This window comes from Crocodylus siamensis, chromosome 2 (genome assembly GCF_052110815.1).
Source record: "Crocodylus siamensis isolate JL-2025a chromosome 2, ASM5211081v1, whole genome shotgun sequence".
In the NCBI taxonomy this organism is placed as follows: Eukaryota; Metazoa; Chordata; order Crocodylia; family Crocodylidae; genus Crocodylus; species Crocodylus siamensis.
In genome coordinates this window covers 186,609,211-186,629,061 of record NC_143396.1, presented here as the reverse complement: position 1 = coordinate 186,629,061, position 19,851 = coordinate 186,609,211, and the positions used below count along the sequence as shown (strand labels likewise).

The 19,851-nt window shown below is 39.5% G+C and overlaps 1 protein-coding gene across 20 annotated transcripts in view; it reads right to left on the bottom strand.

Moving 5' to 3' along the window:
- SOX6 (SRY-box transcription factor 6) overlaps window positions 1-19,851 on the bottom strand; it is a 536,736-nt gene that overhangs the window by 139,352 nt on the left and 377,533 nt on the right. For 18 of the 20 annotated variants that reach the window (XM_090032599.1, XM_090032598.1, XM_090032613.1 and 15 more), the window contains 2 exons: window positions 18,854-18,977; window positions 8,611-8,690 (listed from right to left, as the gene is read on the bottom strand). In XM_090032599.1, the coding sequence (XP_089888725.1) occupies window positions 8,611-8,690; window positions 18,854-18,977 (204 nt within the window). The remainder of the gene's footprint in view (window positions 1-8,610; window positions 8,691-18,853; window positions 18,978-19,851) is intronic. The other 2 variants (XM_090032609.1, XM_090032611.1) reach the window with 1 other exon arrangement.

Genomic DNA, 19,851 nt, shown 5'->3' with positions numbered 1-19,851 from the left:
TGTAAAGCAAGACAAAAATAGATTTAAGTACACGTCCAAAAGGATAAGAAGTCATTCAGTGAAATATTGACTCGCTAATACCACTTTCATTGATATTCATCCTTTTCCAGTGATATGTTTTAAATAACTGAAATAGTACATGCATGTACACGCATACATGCACACACACGCAGAAAGAAGCCAAGTAAAACTATTTCATTGATTTTAATTAAATTCTCCTAAGTGTTGCAAGCTTGGCACAATTTTAATTTTATTTTTTATTAAAGGGCTTGCTTGCCCTCTCAGAGCTCTAATAAACCATTTTAAAAGCCTCTTCTCTCCCCCTCACAATTTCTATTTAATAAAATAAAACAAAATTGTTTAAGTGACTATATGTACATACCCAAATTTACACAGGCCATTCCCTTAATTTAGACCACTACTCACAGTAATAAGAAGTATTCTGTTAAAATATGCCCACCTAGAGCTCAGTAGTCTTTGAGTGCTAGATAAAATCATTCTATAAGGATAATGAAGACAGAAACTCTGCCTGTAACAATATTAAGTTTGTTTTCTCTAGTGATTTGAAGAAGTGAGCAATCTGTCAGTAATACACTGAATGAAATTACTTGTCTTGTAGGAATTCCCGCTGACAGTCACTCACTCACAGTGCTGACCCAAACATCTACCCGCTGACAAACAAATTACAGTGTCTAACTTTGAAAAGGTAACTAGCTGTTTTTAATTTTGATTGGTCTCACTGAATCTCTTTCGCATTTATCCAATCCCCATTCTTCGTTGTGTTAAAAAAGAAAAGGAAAACCCCATGGTTTTTGCATTTGAAAAAAATTACTATTGCCTACATATGAGAGTGTTATGTCAGATAAAACTGTTAAAGTGTGTCTAACCAACATTAAGACTGGCAGCCCTGCCAGTGACTGACTGGGTGAGTGAACACATTACTGAGACAGCATTGTAGGAATTAATTTTCTTCAATAAAGTGATTTTTAAGGCTCATATATTTCACAATCTAAACATATGTCACTGTTTCATAAACAAAATAAATGGATTAAAATAATACATTACCAATATGCTGACACATGGAGATATTTTAATTAGAAATACTTAAGCAGTGTGATATTTAACTGCTATATTTGCTGAAGCAGAGCATGCATCATTTAATAAGAAGATATAAGGCAGGTATATCACTTTGCATGATGTGGTACCAGAGTGGGACCAAATCACCTTCCGTCTACGTTATGACTATCAGATCACATTAGCCCCAATAAAAAATTGCTCTAAGGTTAGAGCATATAGAGGAAACTCCATAAAGAGAAGCAGTCCACTAAAATCACTTTTTCATCAAAATAATAAGTCACCAAGACTCTAGTTCCTGAGAATAATATTTCTTCATAAAAGGCCACATTTAACATCTTAGCTATTTAAAGGCCATATTTACACGATTGTCGCATTACATTGGCCTCTTTCCTGCACATTCTTCTTGACTTACTTTAAGGACCAGCACTAAAATAGCTGAGGAAAGCAAATGTCAACTGTGTCCTGAAATTTATATGTGTGAGAGAATCGGAATAAGTAGAAATGTAATATATTGTTTACTGTACTGAGTGCCCTCTGTTCTCTAAAGGTCAAAAGCATTGTAACCTTAGAGTTACAGTTTCTGATTGTTCCCAGGGTTAAATACATTATCAAAATTAATGGTTCAAACCCCTCAACCTTCAGATATATGAGTATTCATGCCTCCATCTGCTGAACTGTTCAACTAAAAATAGCATTCTTTGGCCTTCACTCTACTAATATTGTGCCCCTGAGGCACACTATGCAATGCTTCAGCAGTGCATTGGATCCGCACCCAGCGGTATAACAAAAGGTCATTTACTTTGTTTGCAATTAGGAAGAAAAGGGGGGGCGGGGTAAAAGAGAGAATAGCAATAGACAAATGTGTGTTTGATTAATTTTTTTAAATTCTTTTCTTTCCTTGATTATAAAAAACTCCAGGCTTCAAGAACACAGCTGCAACCATAGCGAAGACTTGCCAAGGTTCATTAATGTTTTAAGCGATATAAACTTTGAAGGACAAATTATACAAGTCGGTCAGGGGAAAAAAGTTAAGAACCTTCAGTTTTCTTCTTTTTCTAGAGATCACTTTGTTTAGGAATAACTTCAGTTAACATAATTGTAATGCTTCATTACTATCAACAGTTTATCAGTAGTTGTTGATAGAGTTGCAACATTTCCTTCTTTACCGTATAAACTGCTTTGTAAAAAATAACTACAAATGAAAAAAGGTTTTTAAACAATGAAGAAAATGAAGTAATTTTTTTCTTCTTTTTGTGAGCAAGCTTAAGCAAGATGTAAAACACCTAGGTCTTCTGAGATAGATGCTTATATCACCTGCTTAAATCAGCTAAGCCAGGGTCATTCAACTGGTGCCCCACAGGTTGTATCTGGCCCATGAGGGGTTAATGTGCAGCCTGCAAACTCCTGCAATTCCAACCATTGTTCCTGCTGGTGTGGTGACCCAGGAACCATTGTTCCTGCTGGTGTGGAGCCAGAGCACCATGGCTGGAGGGGGCCAGTAAGCTTGCTCTATGCATGGTGGCAGAGGTGGAGGGGGAAGGTGGGATCCCACATTGCTCATGTGGTAGCAACACGTGACAGGTCTCCCAGAGAGCCCCTGTAGCTTGTAGCCCTCCCTAAGATGTTTGGCCGAAGGCCCGTGACCAGGATGGCATGGAATCCCCAAGCTGCTTAGAAGTTGGACAATACTAACCTAATCTTCTATGGGGCAGCTCATTAATAGGACCGCTACTGGTACTGAGAAAGTTGCGAAAACCCATCTAGTGAGCAAGCACATTTTTTAAGACAGGCTCACTGTGTACATCAGTCTAAAATGGAGCTTCAAATAATATTGGTGTAAATTTTTAAAAAATAGAAGCAAAAATCAGGAACACAAGCAAGGAGTAAGATCATAGAGGAAGATCAAAGAAAAGTACAATGAGGGAAAAATGTTTTGCAAATTTTAGCACTCACACCAATTCTGACAACAGACGTGTTATACAGAAGTAGTGGCATTAGGACACAAGTTGCTTTGCATACCTTGTGTATTGTTTAACATATCTGTAAAGTAACAGAAGGCTGATTTGGATGGAGTCACTCACAGTTGTGTGAAGCAGTAGAACTCAACAGAAACATTTTGAAATGGCAAAGGCCTTTCATTTTAAACAAAACCTACAAGTAGCTAGCTATTCCTTCACCTCCAAAGCCCTCACTCAAGACTTTATCCTTAATCCTGTACTTTCCAACATTTCTCTGAAGCTGCTGGAAAGCCTACAAGGCAACATGTACTGAAATGTCATGGTGCAAAGTTGCACAACTTTTTAATCAGTTCTAGCACCATATTTCTCCATGTCTTCTTAAGATCAGAATCTGGGTGAAGAGAAGTTGAGCAACGTGAGTCTAAAAGACAGTATCCCACCTGCCTGCCTTGAACACATGGCCATTTCAGTTTCAGGTCCCCATAATGATATTCATAGCTCTCTATAGATCATATGACTACCTTGGGGTGAAATTACACATTACAATTAGATCATGTTAAGAGCACTTAAAATTTGAATGATCACACATTAAGCCTCATTAACAAATGCTAAGAATTGGAGGGTGGAAGAGGGATGTAGTAGGGGGAAGTGGGGGAGGGGTGGGTTAGGCGATGACGGGCTTCTGACTCATAGTTTCATAGTTGGTAGCGTTGGAAGGACCTGAGCAGATCATCAAGTCCAACCCCCTGCCATGGGCAGGAAAGAATACTGGGGTCAATCGACCCCAGCAAGGTGTTCATCTAGCCTTATCTTAAAGTTCCAGATGCTAGCCACCCTGACAATGAAGTAGCACCTCCTGATGTCTAGTCTGAATCTACTCTTGCCAGCTTGTGACCATTATTTCTAGTCACTCCTGGTAGTGCTCAGGGGAACAGGGACTCCCCCAATGCCTGCTGGTCCCCCCTGACTAGTTTGTAAATGGCCACTAGATCCCCCATCAGCCTTCTCTTGTGGACACTGAACAGGTTCAGGTCCCGTAGCCTCTCCTTGCAGGGCCTGCCCTGCTGTCCCCTGAACATGTGAGTGGCCCTCCTCTGGACCCTCTCCATGTTGTCCACATCCCTCCTGCAGTGCAGCATCTAGAAAAGAGACTCCTCTGCTCCTGAATTCTGCCTGACTCTCAAATCACCCCCTCCATCCCCAAATGACTCCCCTGCAACACATAGCCCTTCCACCCCCAGATCACTGCTCTGCTGCCCCTATCAGCCCCAGAGTGCCAGAGGTGTCAGTGCAGGGGTTTTCTCCCTGCCTTGCCCGTAGGTTGCCTGCAGACCATGCTGCCCCACCATGCCCATATCTAGCCCCTTCCAAGCTTTTCAGCTGAAAGGGAGACAGGGGGAAAGGAGGGGGCCATGGAGCTTCCAGGAAGCTACAGGGCCCAGTGGGGGCTGGGTCTGCATGCATGGGGTGACATGGGCTGCAAGAAGCCCAGGAGTAGGCAGGAAGTGGAGGGGGGGCCTGCCCCCCACCCCACTTCCTCTGTTCATGGGATGACTGAAATGGTAAAGCAGTGACCTAGGTGTGGAGGGGGGTGCAAATCAAGGAGTGGGGGATCCAGGGGTAAAGGATTGGGGGGGTGGAGGGGGGATCCAGAGGCTGATGGGGAACAGCAGGGAATTTGGAAAGTGGAGGGGGCGATCTAAGCAGCACGGGGGTGGGGGTATCCTTCCCTCTCTCCTCCCCAGGCTCTCCTGTGGCTAGAGAGGTGGCAAGCAGGGCAGCCATGGAGCAGACTTGATGCCCCTAGCCATGGCCCCTGCTCACCAGCCCTCCAGCTGCTGGTCTGAGCAGTGCACATTAGAGATGGTGTTAATTCTGAATGTGTGACTGATGACTAACACTAGTTAAGGTCAATCTGTTTCCAAGTACATCCAAAATTCAGAGTTGGTTTAGTCAGAAGAAAAATTACTGGCCTTGTTTCTTTTTAATTGTTTTTAATAAGACCCCTAGAAGAACATAAATATGTTCACAGTCTGGCAAAAAATGTGTGATGAGGATCTACACTGGCCTTTACAAGTGCTCTACTTACCTTGACTTATCTTTACAATCAGCTAGTTAAAACACTCCATTATAGACATACACTCTATACAGAGTAGTTGTTATTGTTACGTGATGTGCCTGGAGTGTTCAAACTATCACAATGCAGGACTCTGAAAGTGGATGAGAACAGAGACCAACATACTGCATGCAGGGGTGCTCTTTGTGTGTTTTTAGTTGGAAGAAAAGTTCAGAATAATAGTTTGTGTGAAACAAACTCTCCTTGTATTAATAGAAGGGCCCAACATTGCCAATCCCTCTTCAAATGTGACCTCGCACATCAACTATATTTTTCTGAAAAATTAAAGCTATTTACCAACAAGGGGAAGATAAAACCCTTCATAGGAGCTGGATCTAGACAGTCAAATATATTCCTGCAAGCAGTAAGAATGACTACAGACCAATACATGTCAGTATTAATACATAACTCATTTCCTCAAAATAACTTTCCTTGAGTTCTTCACACACATATACCACACACCCACTTGCACACAAACAAAACCAAACCATGTATATAAACTAAGCAAGCAAGCTATTTTTTTACAGACTAGGAAGCATGAAAGGGACAGAGATTAGCATTATGATTAATATTTTTAAGCACATGGGAATCATTCGCGAGAACTATGTAAATAAGGACTGTCTCACACATTCAACTTAATACTTAGTACAGTTAAAAACAGAAGAAAATGCACGTTCAAAAAAGTTAGTATGTGTTAAGGGACATCGAGGAATTGCAAAATTGCTCCCTTTCCATTGAGGATTATTTTAACATACTTTAACATGTACTAACTTTAATATACCACAACATTCCAATGATTTGCAACTCTTGCAAACTGCACTTGAAGTAAGAAAACTGGTGTGGGGGTAAAGGGAAGAAGAGGAGGAGATTGGTGAGAAGAAAAGATTGGAAAATCCACTGAAAATTAACTTCCTCTCTAGCACCGTTAATACATGATCAAGAAAAATCCAATCCATCATGTACTCTCCCCCAAAACTGAGTAGCACTCAAACACTGTAACATCTAGGTATGTAACTGAAACTGTAAAGTGAGAATATTGGGAAGAAGTTGAATTCATCACAAGTAAATTTCTTATTCAAGTAAGCATGTTCCTTTAGTTGTATTAGTTGTATCTAGTATTTGTATCTGTATCTACACATAGGTACATGTACCTAGTTATATGCCAGTGGCTCTCAAGCAGTGTGCCATAAGAGCCCATTAAGGGTATAGGAGGGGATGGCGGAAGGGGGGTACAATGCAATATTAGCACTGTTATATGTGCAAAGGCCCCCACACAATTTACAAGATAACAAAGAGATTCAGAATCAGAATCCATAGTGTCAAACCATTCTGACCTTCTGTGGTCTTTCTGAGATCATTGCAACAAAAGAATGGCTCTCTTATTTTGCCACAGTCAAGAAGCTAGAGAAAGCTAAAAGCCAGAATTTTCTGAGGGGTGCCTTGAGTCTAGAAGGTTTGAGAAGCATGGATTTACACTGTTATGTCTATTTAAGATGTACAGTTAAGATGAAACTGAAATCCCAGCATGTGAACTTCAAACAGGACAAAAAAGGGACACAAAGAAAGTGTCATCTGAAGGGAAATTCTCCCTTTGCTCACCTCTTAACAGTCAAGTGCTTGTCCACAACACTAACACCGACTGAACTTTCTTCAGCTGTTTTCTATTGAACTAATTTAAATAAATGCCTACTGCACATTTTATGGTAAATGTTTTTTCATTCTCACCAATTTGCATAATTTACTAATTTTCATTGGTTTTGCCAGTCATTAGTGCCAATTACTGAAGGCTTACTGTATTTCTCAGATCAGGGTGATGGCCATATCAACATGTTGAGCTGAAGACTTTTCTCATAGCTACAGCTTGTGAAAGAAATGAGATGGTCCACATCTCCAGCTCTTATTTCAGTTTCATGTAGATGCGATTTCTATCCCCTTCCTGCCCCACAGTTCTGTGCAGTGTTGCTAGGTGCTCAGTAGCTGCTGTGTTAGGCCCCAAAAATGGTTTCTACAAAACTGAATCCTAAAGTCCTGTCACAGCTAAAGTCAATGGGATGTTTCTTTAAACAAATGTAAAGCTATAGATGTTCAAAAACAACAACTTGATGTTGGATACTGAACTGTTCTTTGTGCCTTTGAAAATGCCCCCCTTAAGTAAAAGCTGCATCAGGTCTTCAGGATGATAGGTGTACTATATTAATATCCCTGGGACAACTAATTTTAAAACCTATTTTACTGAAATATTTGCTTGATTAAGGTCTACAATCATAGGGAGTGGTTTTCTGAAACTTTTCCATCTTTTGATTCAGGAGGTAGCCAGGCATCAGGCCAGCCACAAAGGTAAATTCTCTTCTTGCATCTCTGGACTACCAAAGCATTGGGAAATTTGACCAAACTCTAATGCCCAGTACACCTGGGGCTCAAGAGTTGCTGGAAAAAAGTGGGCCGTTCCAGCTTAACGTTACCTGGGGATTTCTATGTATAAGAAGATTTCCCAATTGCCTACTTAGGCTAGCCGAAAGATGAGATGATGGGGGGATCTGAGAATATTACCTTTTATCCTTTTCAATTAAAAAAAGGCTGTAGCACAGAAAAATGTTAAGTAAAATACCTGTGTGTAAATTCATCTGGAATTACCTTGCTATTTTAGTCACAATTTATCTTTCCTTTGTATCTAAACCTAACTCAAACCTAAGCAAAAGAGAGATTCAGAGGTTTACTTGCAAATAGTCACATGCATCTTTAATAGACTTTCCTCTCATGTTCACTATTGCTCGCTTACTGCACATTTTAACTCTGAAAGCCTTTGACTGCTGCTTCATTATTTAAGGTATTTCTGCATCTCTTCTTGTGAAATTAATACTCTATCTGAATGAAAAACAGCTAGTAATTTAATGTGTAAATCATGTTCACACAATATATAGTCCCATATATGTTGAAAATAAATAAATGACTGGTCACAGACTAAGTCCAGACTCTAGACTGTGCCTGGCATCTGACCAGCTCAATGCATGGAAAGGGTGAGATTACATAAAAACAGAAGCTGAAAGTTCGCAATTTATGATATGCCCATCTCCATACCATAGAAGAAAAAGTAAAAACCAAGTACATTTATTCAGATATACACTACACTTAGAGGAAGAAAGCTGAAAGAAAATGAAGCAGGAAAGGCCTCCAAACATATCTTGTGCTGACCTATCCTATAATTTAAAAAAATTAGGAACTCTGTTGATCTATAATGCAAGGTACAATATCATAATAATTTTGTCTTTCTTTTTCATTATCGGAGTTGGCAGCATGCTCTTCTATTTGCAGCACCATAAGTATATAAGGTGTTAATCCTTCTGGGCTATGCTTAAAAAATTATTTAACATTCAGACCATTATTTAGCATACAGCTGGCTAGCAGTTTTCCTCTAAAGTGTTGGCTTCTATCCCACATTTTTGTTGTTCTGGCACATACCTGGAGCTGTAAAGGGCTGAGTCCAGAAGCAGCAGCAGCTGCCATTGTTGATGGAATGAACTGCACAGGGTAGTTATCACCTGTCGAGAAGAACAATGCATGCATGTTTAGACAATGAGCAGAGAATAGCAGCAGACAAGTGCAAACATGGACCTAGTATTGCCTGTGCTCTACAACCCTGCTGTAAGCCTAAACATCTGCAAAAACAAAAGGCTTAGCTGGGCACAGACTTGCCGTGCTACCTTGGAACTTTTTGTTAGCAGATAGCTGGTAGGCAAACTGGCAAAACATAAATGTGATCCTCATGATTTTCATTAAAAATAAATGTGCTATTCAAGCATGTACACTCTATTACACATCATAAACATATCACTGTTTATGATAAAGCTAAATAGCTTTAAAAAAACAGTTTGAAATATTTTATCTAGTTCCTGATGTTGAGGCTCAAATCTGTGAAGTACTGAGCATCCACTAAAAGTTAACAGGAAAGGGGGTTGTTCAGTTCTGCTTAGAATCAGGCGTTAGCTTTTTGTGTTCTATTTCCTGGTCGTCTTCTGACTCAGTGAATGACTTCGGGCATGTTCATAAACTTCTCCATGCCTCAGGTTTATCTGTTATAAGATGCAGATAACAAAAACTTCCTCATTATACTAGGGTGCCCTGAGTATCAAATGATGCTCATAAAGTGCCTTGAGATGCCCAGGTGAAAGGTGTTTTTAATCATAATGGATATATGATAGAAGAAAAATCTCACAACATACAAACAACACAAAATTAAATTTCTAAATAACATTTTTAGGGCTCCAGCCAGAAATGTGCCTATCACCCTCATTAGATAGTCACATGAAGAGTTGTGTATTCTTCACTACTAGGATAATTAATACGCCACACAATCAGACCTACTGTCAGTTTGAAACAAGTGCAGCAGCCTGGTATATTATGACATTCTATAGGCATTCCCACTTCCAAGCCATTGTAGTGGTCCCTGTCCTACAGTGCTGTTAACAGGCTTAGTCAATGTAAAGAATGAAAGAATACTGGCAAGGAAAGTAGTCTAACAGTAAAACCTGTAATATAAAAATTAATACAGTGATGGATAAATTACACAATAACCATGATTTAATGAAGTATCACTTTGGCTCTCGCTTCTTATTTAAAGTCAGTATTATGTACTATCTCTAGGCTATATTTTAATAGGCTGCTCCTCTGCACATTTTTGACATTTATAATAATCAAGCTGTTTTGCACAAACTTTTGCACACTGAAAGTAGACTGCAATAATGAAGACACTGCACAAAGAGATCCAGAATAATATAATCATTCCAAGGGTTGGGGGTTTTTTCTTCCCTAGATATACATGATTACCCAAAGCCTTCACTAGATTCCTTGGAACTCCCCCTGTTTACCACCTGAAGTGCTACTGTACTCAGCTTGCTCCACGCCAATGTTATTTCACTTTTTTAACAAATTGTGAGTTTCTAATCCACAAGGTCTCTTTGCATCATATCCATAATACCTCATCAGACCATTGAGCACAGTATGTGCTTGTACACAGTCCAGTAACAATTGGCTTCTGATTGCATATGGAGCTCTGCTACAATGCGTTCACTAACACTATATTGTACTGGTATCCTACGGAGTAATGTTCAAAATATCTGATCTTATTTTTCCCCTTCCATGAGGTTGATTTTAGTTTCCAGTGTTTAAAAAAAAAACACAAAACAAAACAAAAAAACCAACTAAATTATTTTCTGATAGAACTGAGTTGTCTTTTTATGGCTAAGTAATTCTGCTTATCTCCTTCATATCTAAACAAAATTATCTGAACAAAAAATATCCTAATCTAAGTTAAATAATGTTTCTTTGGTAAATATCTTACCAGGTTTTTTAAAAAAATCACAAAGATGTTGAATTAATGATGCTTTAAATGGGGGGAAAATAACGATTCAAGCTATCAGCACGGATGGCCTTGCAGAACATTTCGGAGGCATTCTTTCTTTAAATATCATGAATTATTCATTCCTGTTTCACACGGCAATCTATTCCCTCCCTCTCTCTCCCCCCCCCCACTTTTTAAGTTCAATACCAGTTGCTTTATTTGTACTAAAACATTTTCCATGTCAAACATATTTAAAAAAAAAATCAAACTCTAAAAGAATTCCCTGAGGCACTCCTTTTTCACAGCTGTCATGCTTCTATGGGTTGAAATAGTTGGAAATATTTTATATATATATATATGTAGTTTTTGGCTTCACAGTTAATTCATTAGTATCTCTACCACACCCTATCGTGCTCTCTGGCTTACCTGCTAGCTACAAACATTTTTTTTACCTTGGGCTAATGAAAAGTATGTATCCACCTTTTTTTTTTTTTTTTAAGTCATATATTCCTGTTCTGGTTCATAATTTAGCAACCCAAAAATCATCTAATCTCTGCCTGGTCAAATCCTGGTGTATCATATTACCATTATTCTGAGAACAAAAGTAAATACCCCACAGTTAGGGAACACATTGTTGACACCTCACACTAAGAGCAGAGCAAAGGTAGGGGTTATTTTTCCCCCTTGAGGAAAGTGAGCACTCATTTTGGCATGGACTGATTTTAATTTTTAATTACAGAAGGTACATATTTTCCCCCTCTAATTTTCTCAGTGCGAGATGAATCAAGAAGCTTCTCAGTAGCTGTCTTGGCAAGAAATCAGTCAACTTGTTGTAGCAATTTTTTTCAAATTTGTTTCTGGATTTGGAATGCTTGCGTGAGGACCCATTCTTTTTAAATTTGTACAAAGGAAGACAAAACATGTTGAAACAGGTCTGCATTAGGTACCAGCATGTGCTGGCCTTTGATAACAAGGGAGTCAGATGAATGCCTAAAGAAGAAAATCTGAACAATCCTTGCTTTGCAAACTGATCTCTTCAATCTCTCTGCTTTGTTGATTGTCTGTTTACATTCCACTGCTATTGTTTATATATAAATTGGTGTTTACAAGCCATACAAAAGTTTGCCCAACTTTTGTTTCACTTGTCAGATTGGGCAACATTTCTGAATGAATGAAGGCAGCACAGAATTGTACCACACTGTTTTGGAATTAAACCAAGTGAATGTCTCTTAGTCCATCTTGGCTATAGCAATGAAGCTCAAAGGATCTTATTCACAGGAGGCAGGGCCTTGCTTTTCGGATGAAGACTTGGTGGGTAGGGAGGCAAAAAACCCTAGAAACCCTTTGACTTCTAAAACTCATTCAGGAAGCCATACATTGGTTCCACTTGATCTTCCTTAGGCACCTAGAGTTAGTGGAATTTTAATCACTTTGGGACTAAAACTTAAGAATTGTAAAGCCATCTAACAGGAAGTTGGAAACTGACATTTGTGCACTTTCCTTTGTAATAAACTACCTAAGAAGAGCAGGCAGCTGCCTCTACTCAACTTCATCCTAGCTTTACTAGTTTGCATGAAGGTTACAAAGCTGATGCCTCCCCTTGCTGAGTGTGTACAGGGTAAGTTTTGTTTTTGTGCAAAAATATTTGGATTGATCAGGCTGTTAACAGCAATAGTCTATGGAGTTGCTAGAAAGAGTCTGTCCCATCTAAAGACACCTGTTCAACTCCTTGTGCTTTTCTCTGAAGCAGTGATCACCCAGCAGTTCCATATTGGGGTCATAATGCATCGGCAAATGAGGTTACACAGGAAAGTGTTTGCTTACAGTAAAACATTTAGTAGAAATCCCTGCTGAAACATTTCAGCTGGCTACTCCTAGTTCCAGCTGTTGCACTGCGTTTTAGAACATATGAATTGTTATAGCAATTCCTCAGGTTACTGATTCTTGGTTCCAACCAGGACAAGGCAAACGGGGAACACAAGGATTTTAACGGAGTCTTATGGAATTTCCACTAGAAGCGATATACATAATAGGATTGTTTTAAGCATCTCTTTCATACAGAGACACTCAGCCAGCTCACTAAACTGTAATCTGCCTTGATATGATACATACTTTCTATCTTCATCTGCCAAGAGTAACAGCAGCTTACTTAGAATACAGCACTACATTTTACAAATTAGAACTGCAGCAACATTAAGACAAGACTACTGAAAAAAAATGTTTCAACAACTGGAAATAGTAATGATGTGAGTCAATCAATCCCAGTAGACTTGAAAGGATGTCAGTCATTTACATTAGCTATACATGTCCTCTGAGAAGCTTATGCTTGGTTTCCCAACAAATGTTACATATGGTGTGAGCCTTTTGAAGTTCAGTCTGTCAACAACAGGCCTAATTACCCCTCATTTCTATCAGCCAAAGCATTTCCATTGATTGCAGTAGTACTAGTATCAGTTCACCCCACAGTAGCTAAGAGGAGAATCAGGCCAAAGGTGCATCTACATTTTCCATTGTTTTTTGCCACTCAGACGGGAACGAAATAACAATTCTTATTTTCATAATTCTCTATATTACCAAGATGCCACATCCCTACAAATATAAAACACCCTTTAATTTAAGATGACCCCCAGTTTTATGACTTTACTGGGTGATTTATATTTTTTTTCTTAAATTGAAAGATACATTTATGGTGCATACATGAATGTTTTGCCTTTTTTAACTTGAATTTAAGATACAGGTCATTTTTATAGGAAATGCTTTATTTTTAAAAGTATCTTATATTACAAGGAATACAGCAATGAAACTAGAAAAGCTGAATTTAGTGTAAATAGCAGGATCACCCAGATAGGCAGAGAGAAGTAATTTCTCAATAATTCTAGTCATGATCAATCTCAGATTTAGACATGAGATAAAAGTGAGACTAACACTGCACTGGCAATCAAGCACAAGAGCAGAGTTCACCCTTTGTCTCAGTTCAGTCCCAAACTGTCTGAAGTTCCTAAAGCTGGCACCTTCTACAACTTAAAATGAACTGTAATGATACACAACAATATTTTCAGAAGATACTATCCAGTAGAAGTTATTCCTGGCCTTTTAATCCACAGCCACAGAGAGTGCAGAAAAAGTAATTTAGCATCTAGTCAATGTATTCAAAAGATATGTCAGCTTGTTGCATAGCTTTCAATACTCAGTCATGCAGAAGATGGTTTGGCACAACTGCTTAGAGAATAGCCTGAATCCTGCATCCCACTAAACCACATCCTTGGCCTTTCCCAATTTGCACTGCCTATTCCTTCACCAGGATCATGGAATTTCCAGGGGGTAACACCTTGACAGACTGCAAAATGGAAGGAACTAAACTCTCCTTCACACAACCCCATGTACTGGATAAAAAATGACTATCCCACTAGGACAAGCCACTTGATGAGACTTTCTGATTACTTCTACGATGATCCAATCCTGTAATATTCCCACTAGCCTGACTGTATAGGGTGGTCAAGGCAAGTTGAATATCTTGTTCTGCCCAGGAGAAGAGAAAGAACTGCCTAGCATCTGTTATTTATCAGCAGGGATTCTGGGTTTTTTCTGATAAAAAATTCCCCAATTTTTGGATTAAAAAAATAACCCAAAATCCACATTTTTCCATGATCAAAATGAAACACCACTAATATATAGGGACCTATATTAGCAGTGTTTCATTTTGATCATGGAAAAATGAGGATTTTGGATTACTTTTTTAAACCTGAAAATTGGGAATTTTTTTATCAGAGAAAACCAGGATTCCTAACAATGAATAATAGGGCTGTGTGAAGCTTCAGGTGCTGATTCAATTCAGAGGAGATTCGGCCTGATTTGGTGGCTGAAGCTCCGAATCCAAATCAAATCAAGAGACCAATTAAAAGGTCCAAATTGATTCAAAGCTCTCCAAATCAATTCAGAAAAGATTTGAAGAGCTTCAGCAATTCAGGCAGTCTCTGCTCACTGCCACAGGGAGCTGGACCCGGACTCCATGCTGGTAAATAAGGAGCAGAAGAAGGGGGGCTGGAGGAGGGGGAAAGGACCATGGGGGCACCCCTGCCAGGCCCCATCTCCTGCCTGCTCCCCCAGCTCTCCTGAACACCCTCCGACCCCTGGCTACTATCCCAGGCCCCTCCCTGCATGGCTGCCCCACCTGCCCCAGCTCTTTAAAAAAAGCCCCTACTCACTAGCTGCTGCCAGGTGGGGGGGGGGGTGATCCCCACTGCCCCCCACCATGTGGGGGGCTCTGCCATGAGCCCCTGACCCCCACCTGCTGTTCCAGCCCCCCCATGCAGCCCCGCCCACCCCAGCTCCTAGCCCTTACAACACAAAACAAAATAAAAAACCCCACACTCACCAGTCACTGCAGCAGCCTCAGGGATTCTGGGGGCTCATGGCAGAGCACCCCTCCATGCAGCAGGGGGAAGTGGGGGCCAGCGGGATGGCCCCAGCCTGGTAGCATCCAGTGAATCGGGGCTTTTCTTTCTTTTTTTTTGAAAAGGCTGGGAGCTGGGCAGGCGAGACAGCCATAGGGGGCCTGGGGGAGTGGGCAGGAATTGGGGGCTTATGGTAGAGCCCCCCATGTGGCATGGGACAGCAGGAATTCCACCCCTGCCCCCAGCCTGGCAGGAGCCGGTGAGTGAGGGCTTTTTTTTAAAGAGCCAGGAGCTGGGAAGCCAGGTAGGGCCATTGGGAGCAGGCAGGGGACGGGGTCAATTCAGAGATTTGGCTGATTCAGCAGTGGCCAAATCTCTGAATTAGATTCAGCCAAATTGATTTGGGACAGTGATTTGAATCATGGAATCAAATCACTGTCCCCTGAATCAGTCAAATCCAAAGCAAATACTAGCCACTTTGCACAGGCCTAATGAATAACATAAATCCACATTTTTCCATGATCAAAATGAAACATCATTAATATAAATTTATATCTATATATTATCTAGATATATCTATATATTAGTGGTGTTTCATTCTGATTACGTTAAAATGTGATTTTGGATTACTTAATTTAATCCAAAAATTGGGGATTTTTTTTAATCAGAGAAAACCATGATCCTGTTCATAAGTTCCAAGAGCAAAAATAGCGGACACCATTAAATGGTCAACATAATTCTCTTACTCTGCTTAGAAAACAAAATAACTATGGTAACTCTGTGGCATCTCTTAGCAAACAGCTGCCATTGTGAACATCCCATCGGAATAAAGTGAAACCTCCACAGCAAGGTATTCTGGAAGGTTCAAGTAACTGCAGGTCAGTAGTCGCAACAGTAATTTGAGCTGCACAGCACCCTAAAGTTTTAATTAATCCAGTATACAGTATAAATACTGAAATACGTATAAAAAATTAATTAGGTGATCTATGCAGCTCTGATTTCTCAATTAGTACTTACCATGCCGGAAAATTATATTACACCACTTTGAGATACACAAGGAAGCATGGGACTTCATTTTGTATGTATTTATTACTTGTGATCACTGCTTGTTAGTTTTTGCCTGGTTCATCTCCCAGAGTTCCAACACACGGAAAGAAAAGCCAGCAAGGCTGCAGTCACCATATACCATTGCTGCAAGCAGAAAGGAGCTTTTTTCCTAACAGATTTTTTATAGAGACTCAAACTTGTACATTCTGTAGGGCCTCCCCAATATATTCTAGATAAAGAGTCTCACTGGGTTTTGCTTGCTCCAGTGTTTCTTTCCTCTTTTCCCCTCCCATTAAAGGGAATTATCTGGACCACTGCTTATTTGATTCTTTTTTTGGGGGGGGGGTGGGGGTGGAGGGGAGAAGGGAGAAGTTAATAGGTGTTTTCCTTAGTGGGCCAGGGGGGAATGGAGGGGGTGCAATCTGGGGACAGACTTTCAAAGGTGCTCAGCATACCCAGCAGCTCCTCTTAGCTTACCCTTTTGTATTTTCCAAATGAAAAAAGAAAGTACAGTCAATATTGCTTAGAATTAGAAGAGCTAAAAATGTAAAAGAAACTTGAGAGGAAAAATATTAATACTGAAAGATGCATCCATTTCTTCTGAAATTAGATTAATAGCCCTGGAAATGAAAGTTTTCTATTTATTTATACAAGGGGAAGAATACAAGTAGTACGGGAACAAACTTCCTTCAAGTCCCTGAGTCATGATGCCGAGGAACCCTATCTAAGAAAGAGAGTGTAAGAGTGTAAGTTCATCTCTTATTTCCATTAATTTCTTATCCTCTGTACTGCGATTGCCAAAAGCAGGGACTAATCAATACCAACTGTGGTAGTGGGGGGTTTTTTATGATGAGATTTGTCCAAGACAAACTACTAAAAGAGCCAACTACTTTGGCAATACATGCTATGAAATTTAATAAATACATTGAAATATAAATATAGTCATTTGCCACAAGCCACTGAAAAAGTCCAATCATAGTGACTTCTGGTCTCTAACAAGCTTAGCTGGATTCAAACCAGTTACTAGGGAATAGTGCCATGTCTCATTAGCAATGTTCTGAGACTCCCTGAACTCCAGTTTTGACCATTTCTGTATTATTTAAACATTTGTTATACAGACCTTTTTTCTTCATTCAAAATAGCCTGAAGCCACATCACCTGGCATTGTGGAAGATGACAGGTTCACAAGAAAAGCAGCGTGGAGTTAAGTTCTGCATTTGGATGGCAATTCTAAAGAACACATTGGGGTGGCAGCAAGCTGTGTGTACTATTCCCTCTAAGTCTGTACTCCCCCAATTCACTTGGCTAGCCTGATGAGCAAAGTGCTGTTTGATGTGTCAACTTTCAGGTGGGAAGTAAAACCGAGTTCCTGGTTATCAGTGGTGCTTGCACTCCCAATTCAGGGAATCACTGCTTATCAGAAAGGATCAAATCAACGGGACTAAAGCACATGCTTTGGTCATTTTATACATCATGGCCCATAAGAGAAATGATGTCAACCCTGGACAAACTCCAAGTCTGATAATTATATTATGCTTCCTTGTGACTTCCAGAGACTTCAGCTGGAAAAGATACTCTTCGTTTCCCATCCTCAAATGTTGTACTGCTGTGTATGATTAAACAGTTTGATGCCACCCAGAGCTGCATTTCAGAAGTGGATAAACTGTTCTCGGTGTACAGACTGTGCATCAGTTTGCTAAATTCAAAAAGCATTTTGGGATTCTTGAGGTCGAAAAGCACAATATAAAAGATGATTATCAAAAGGAAGAATCCCTCTAGAATAAAGAGATAGAATGGAAGGGGACAAACAAAAATGCTTGCTGAAACCCTATCTGGTCCTATTTCACCAAATAGTTAAGTTAACTTGCTTGAAGAGATTTTCAGTTCAACCTGGCTGTGCTTTAATATGCTGTTTATATTTTACATTATGAGGCTTTTTCTTTGGATTTGATCCCATCCCTGCTACAGTCAACCGCAAAAGTCCAACTAACTTCAGTGGAAACAGGATCAGTGCTTTACTTTGTACATTTTGTGTTTAATATCCAAAGAAACTGTTATGCTCAGGTTTTGTGGTTATTAGTTATCAGGTTAATATGCTAAAGACGGCTTGACAGGGAATTTTATTAATGAGCAAAATAAGGTTACTGCTTCTGGGCTGAGGTCACTTACAAAGAACGTACAAATGAAAATAAGGTTGACTTGTATTTACTTAACTATCTTCCTGCATTGAATTCCTTTGGCAACATGTCTTTAAACATTTAAAACCCTGTTTACAAGGAGGCTCTGAAAGTAGCTTCAAACCATTATATCCCTAATTGAATTCCCCAGGAGTCCAGTAAACTCAGAGGAATAAAGAAAGAAATCATAACATTTGCTAAATCATCTCAAAACATATTTCACTGCAAGGTTATGTGACCTGTTACAAGTCTGAATGCTGATTGGGATTGAATTTCTGAAACCTTTTTATTCACATTGAAATCAAACAGAAAGTTGCCTATTTGAAGCATGATAATTAAATTATACCTGCTTTTGCTTTTATCACTAATTAAGGCTAAGAATTTTTGCACAAAAGATGAGAATGTATACTATACATGCTGCAGATAAGACACATAAGAAAAGATATGTACAGTTTGTATAAAGAAACAGGGTGTGCCATATGCAAATTGGGAGGCAAGTGGGTCAATAAATACAGAGCAGATGGTTTTGTGGGATATTGAGGTAAACTGATTATGGTGCTCAATACCCAATTTTCCTTATAACCCTTATAAACCCAGAAGTTATTTCTAATGAGACTTACAAAACTTCAAATTATTTTCACTCAGCTAGTCCTTTTGTGTAACATCAGCTATACCAGACAGATCACAAGAGAAGTCACAGCTAATATCTTAACATGTTGAATACCTTCATATCCTTGTCAACTTACCTGGCTTGTAAGTTATTCCTGGGGGGAAGAGGAATCCCTGCTGGGCTGCAGCAGCCGCTGCCAATGTCCGCTGGTCGTGTGGAAAAATTGGGATCATGAGCGGAGGCATGTGACCCTGAACCTGCTAAACAGAAGAGAGCCTCTGATCAGAAATAGCACAAATTTGTCTTGACAGGTATTTCTCCAGCACTGATAGTGTTCTTGTGTTCATACAGTCCCACAGAACCTTCTCCTTAAAGTAATCCTTGCCAATTTCACATTATCACATCAAAGTCCTCACTAACATTGTTTCCCCTTGGTGTCAAAGGTGTAACAGTCTCAGTGAACTCCACTTTCTCCTACTTCTGGCTGATTCCTTTCTTATTATTCCTGGTGCTTCCATTTTACTATATGAAAAAGATATCAACCTTTGTAAATATTCCATAAAGATTCTTTTAAAAAATCTGGCATGCATCTTTATTACTTTTTCATATTTTTCTTCTTTGGGTGCTTGGATATTACATTGACAGGCATTTCAGAGTTATCTTCATATCTAAAAACCCATTCTGGCATCCATATATTAACGTCCTTAGGGCAATTTTAATTCTGGGATCTTACACTATTGCATTGTTAGTATATATATACGTATATACCAACAATTCAGGTATGTTATTTCAATATTTCACCACAGTATGCTAAATAGTCTCCTAGACAACACCCTAGCTCTTAAGATTTAAGGCTACAACATCTTGGCTCCCAATTAAACTAATATCCTGTGCCATGCACACCTCTCTGTAACATATAAATTGCTTGTCTGTCTAAGCAGTTTTATAGCTTTATGCACTATCATGTAGCTCTGTAATTATGGAGTTGTATTCAGAGAGCAGTTCAGAATAAATCCTACTATATCAAATTTCATTTGACCTTAATAAACGTATCAAAGAACACAAACATGCAAAAGCAGAAAATTCTTCACCTTATATCAGCACTTGTATTCCACATATGGAATCGTGTCTGTT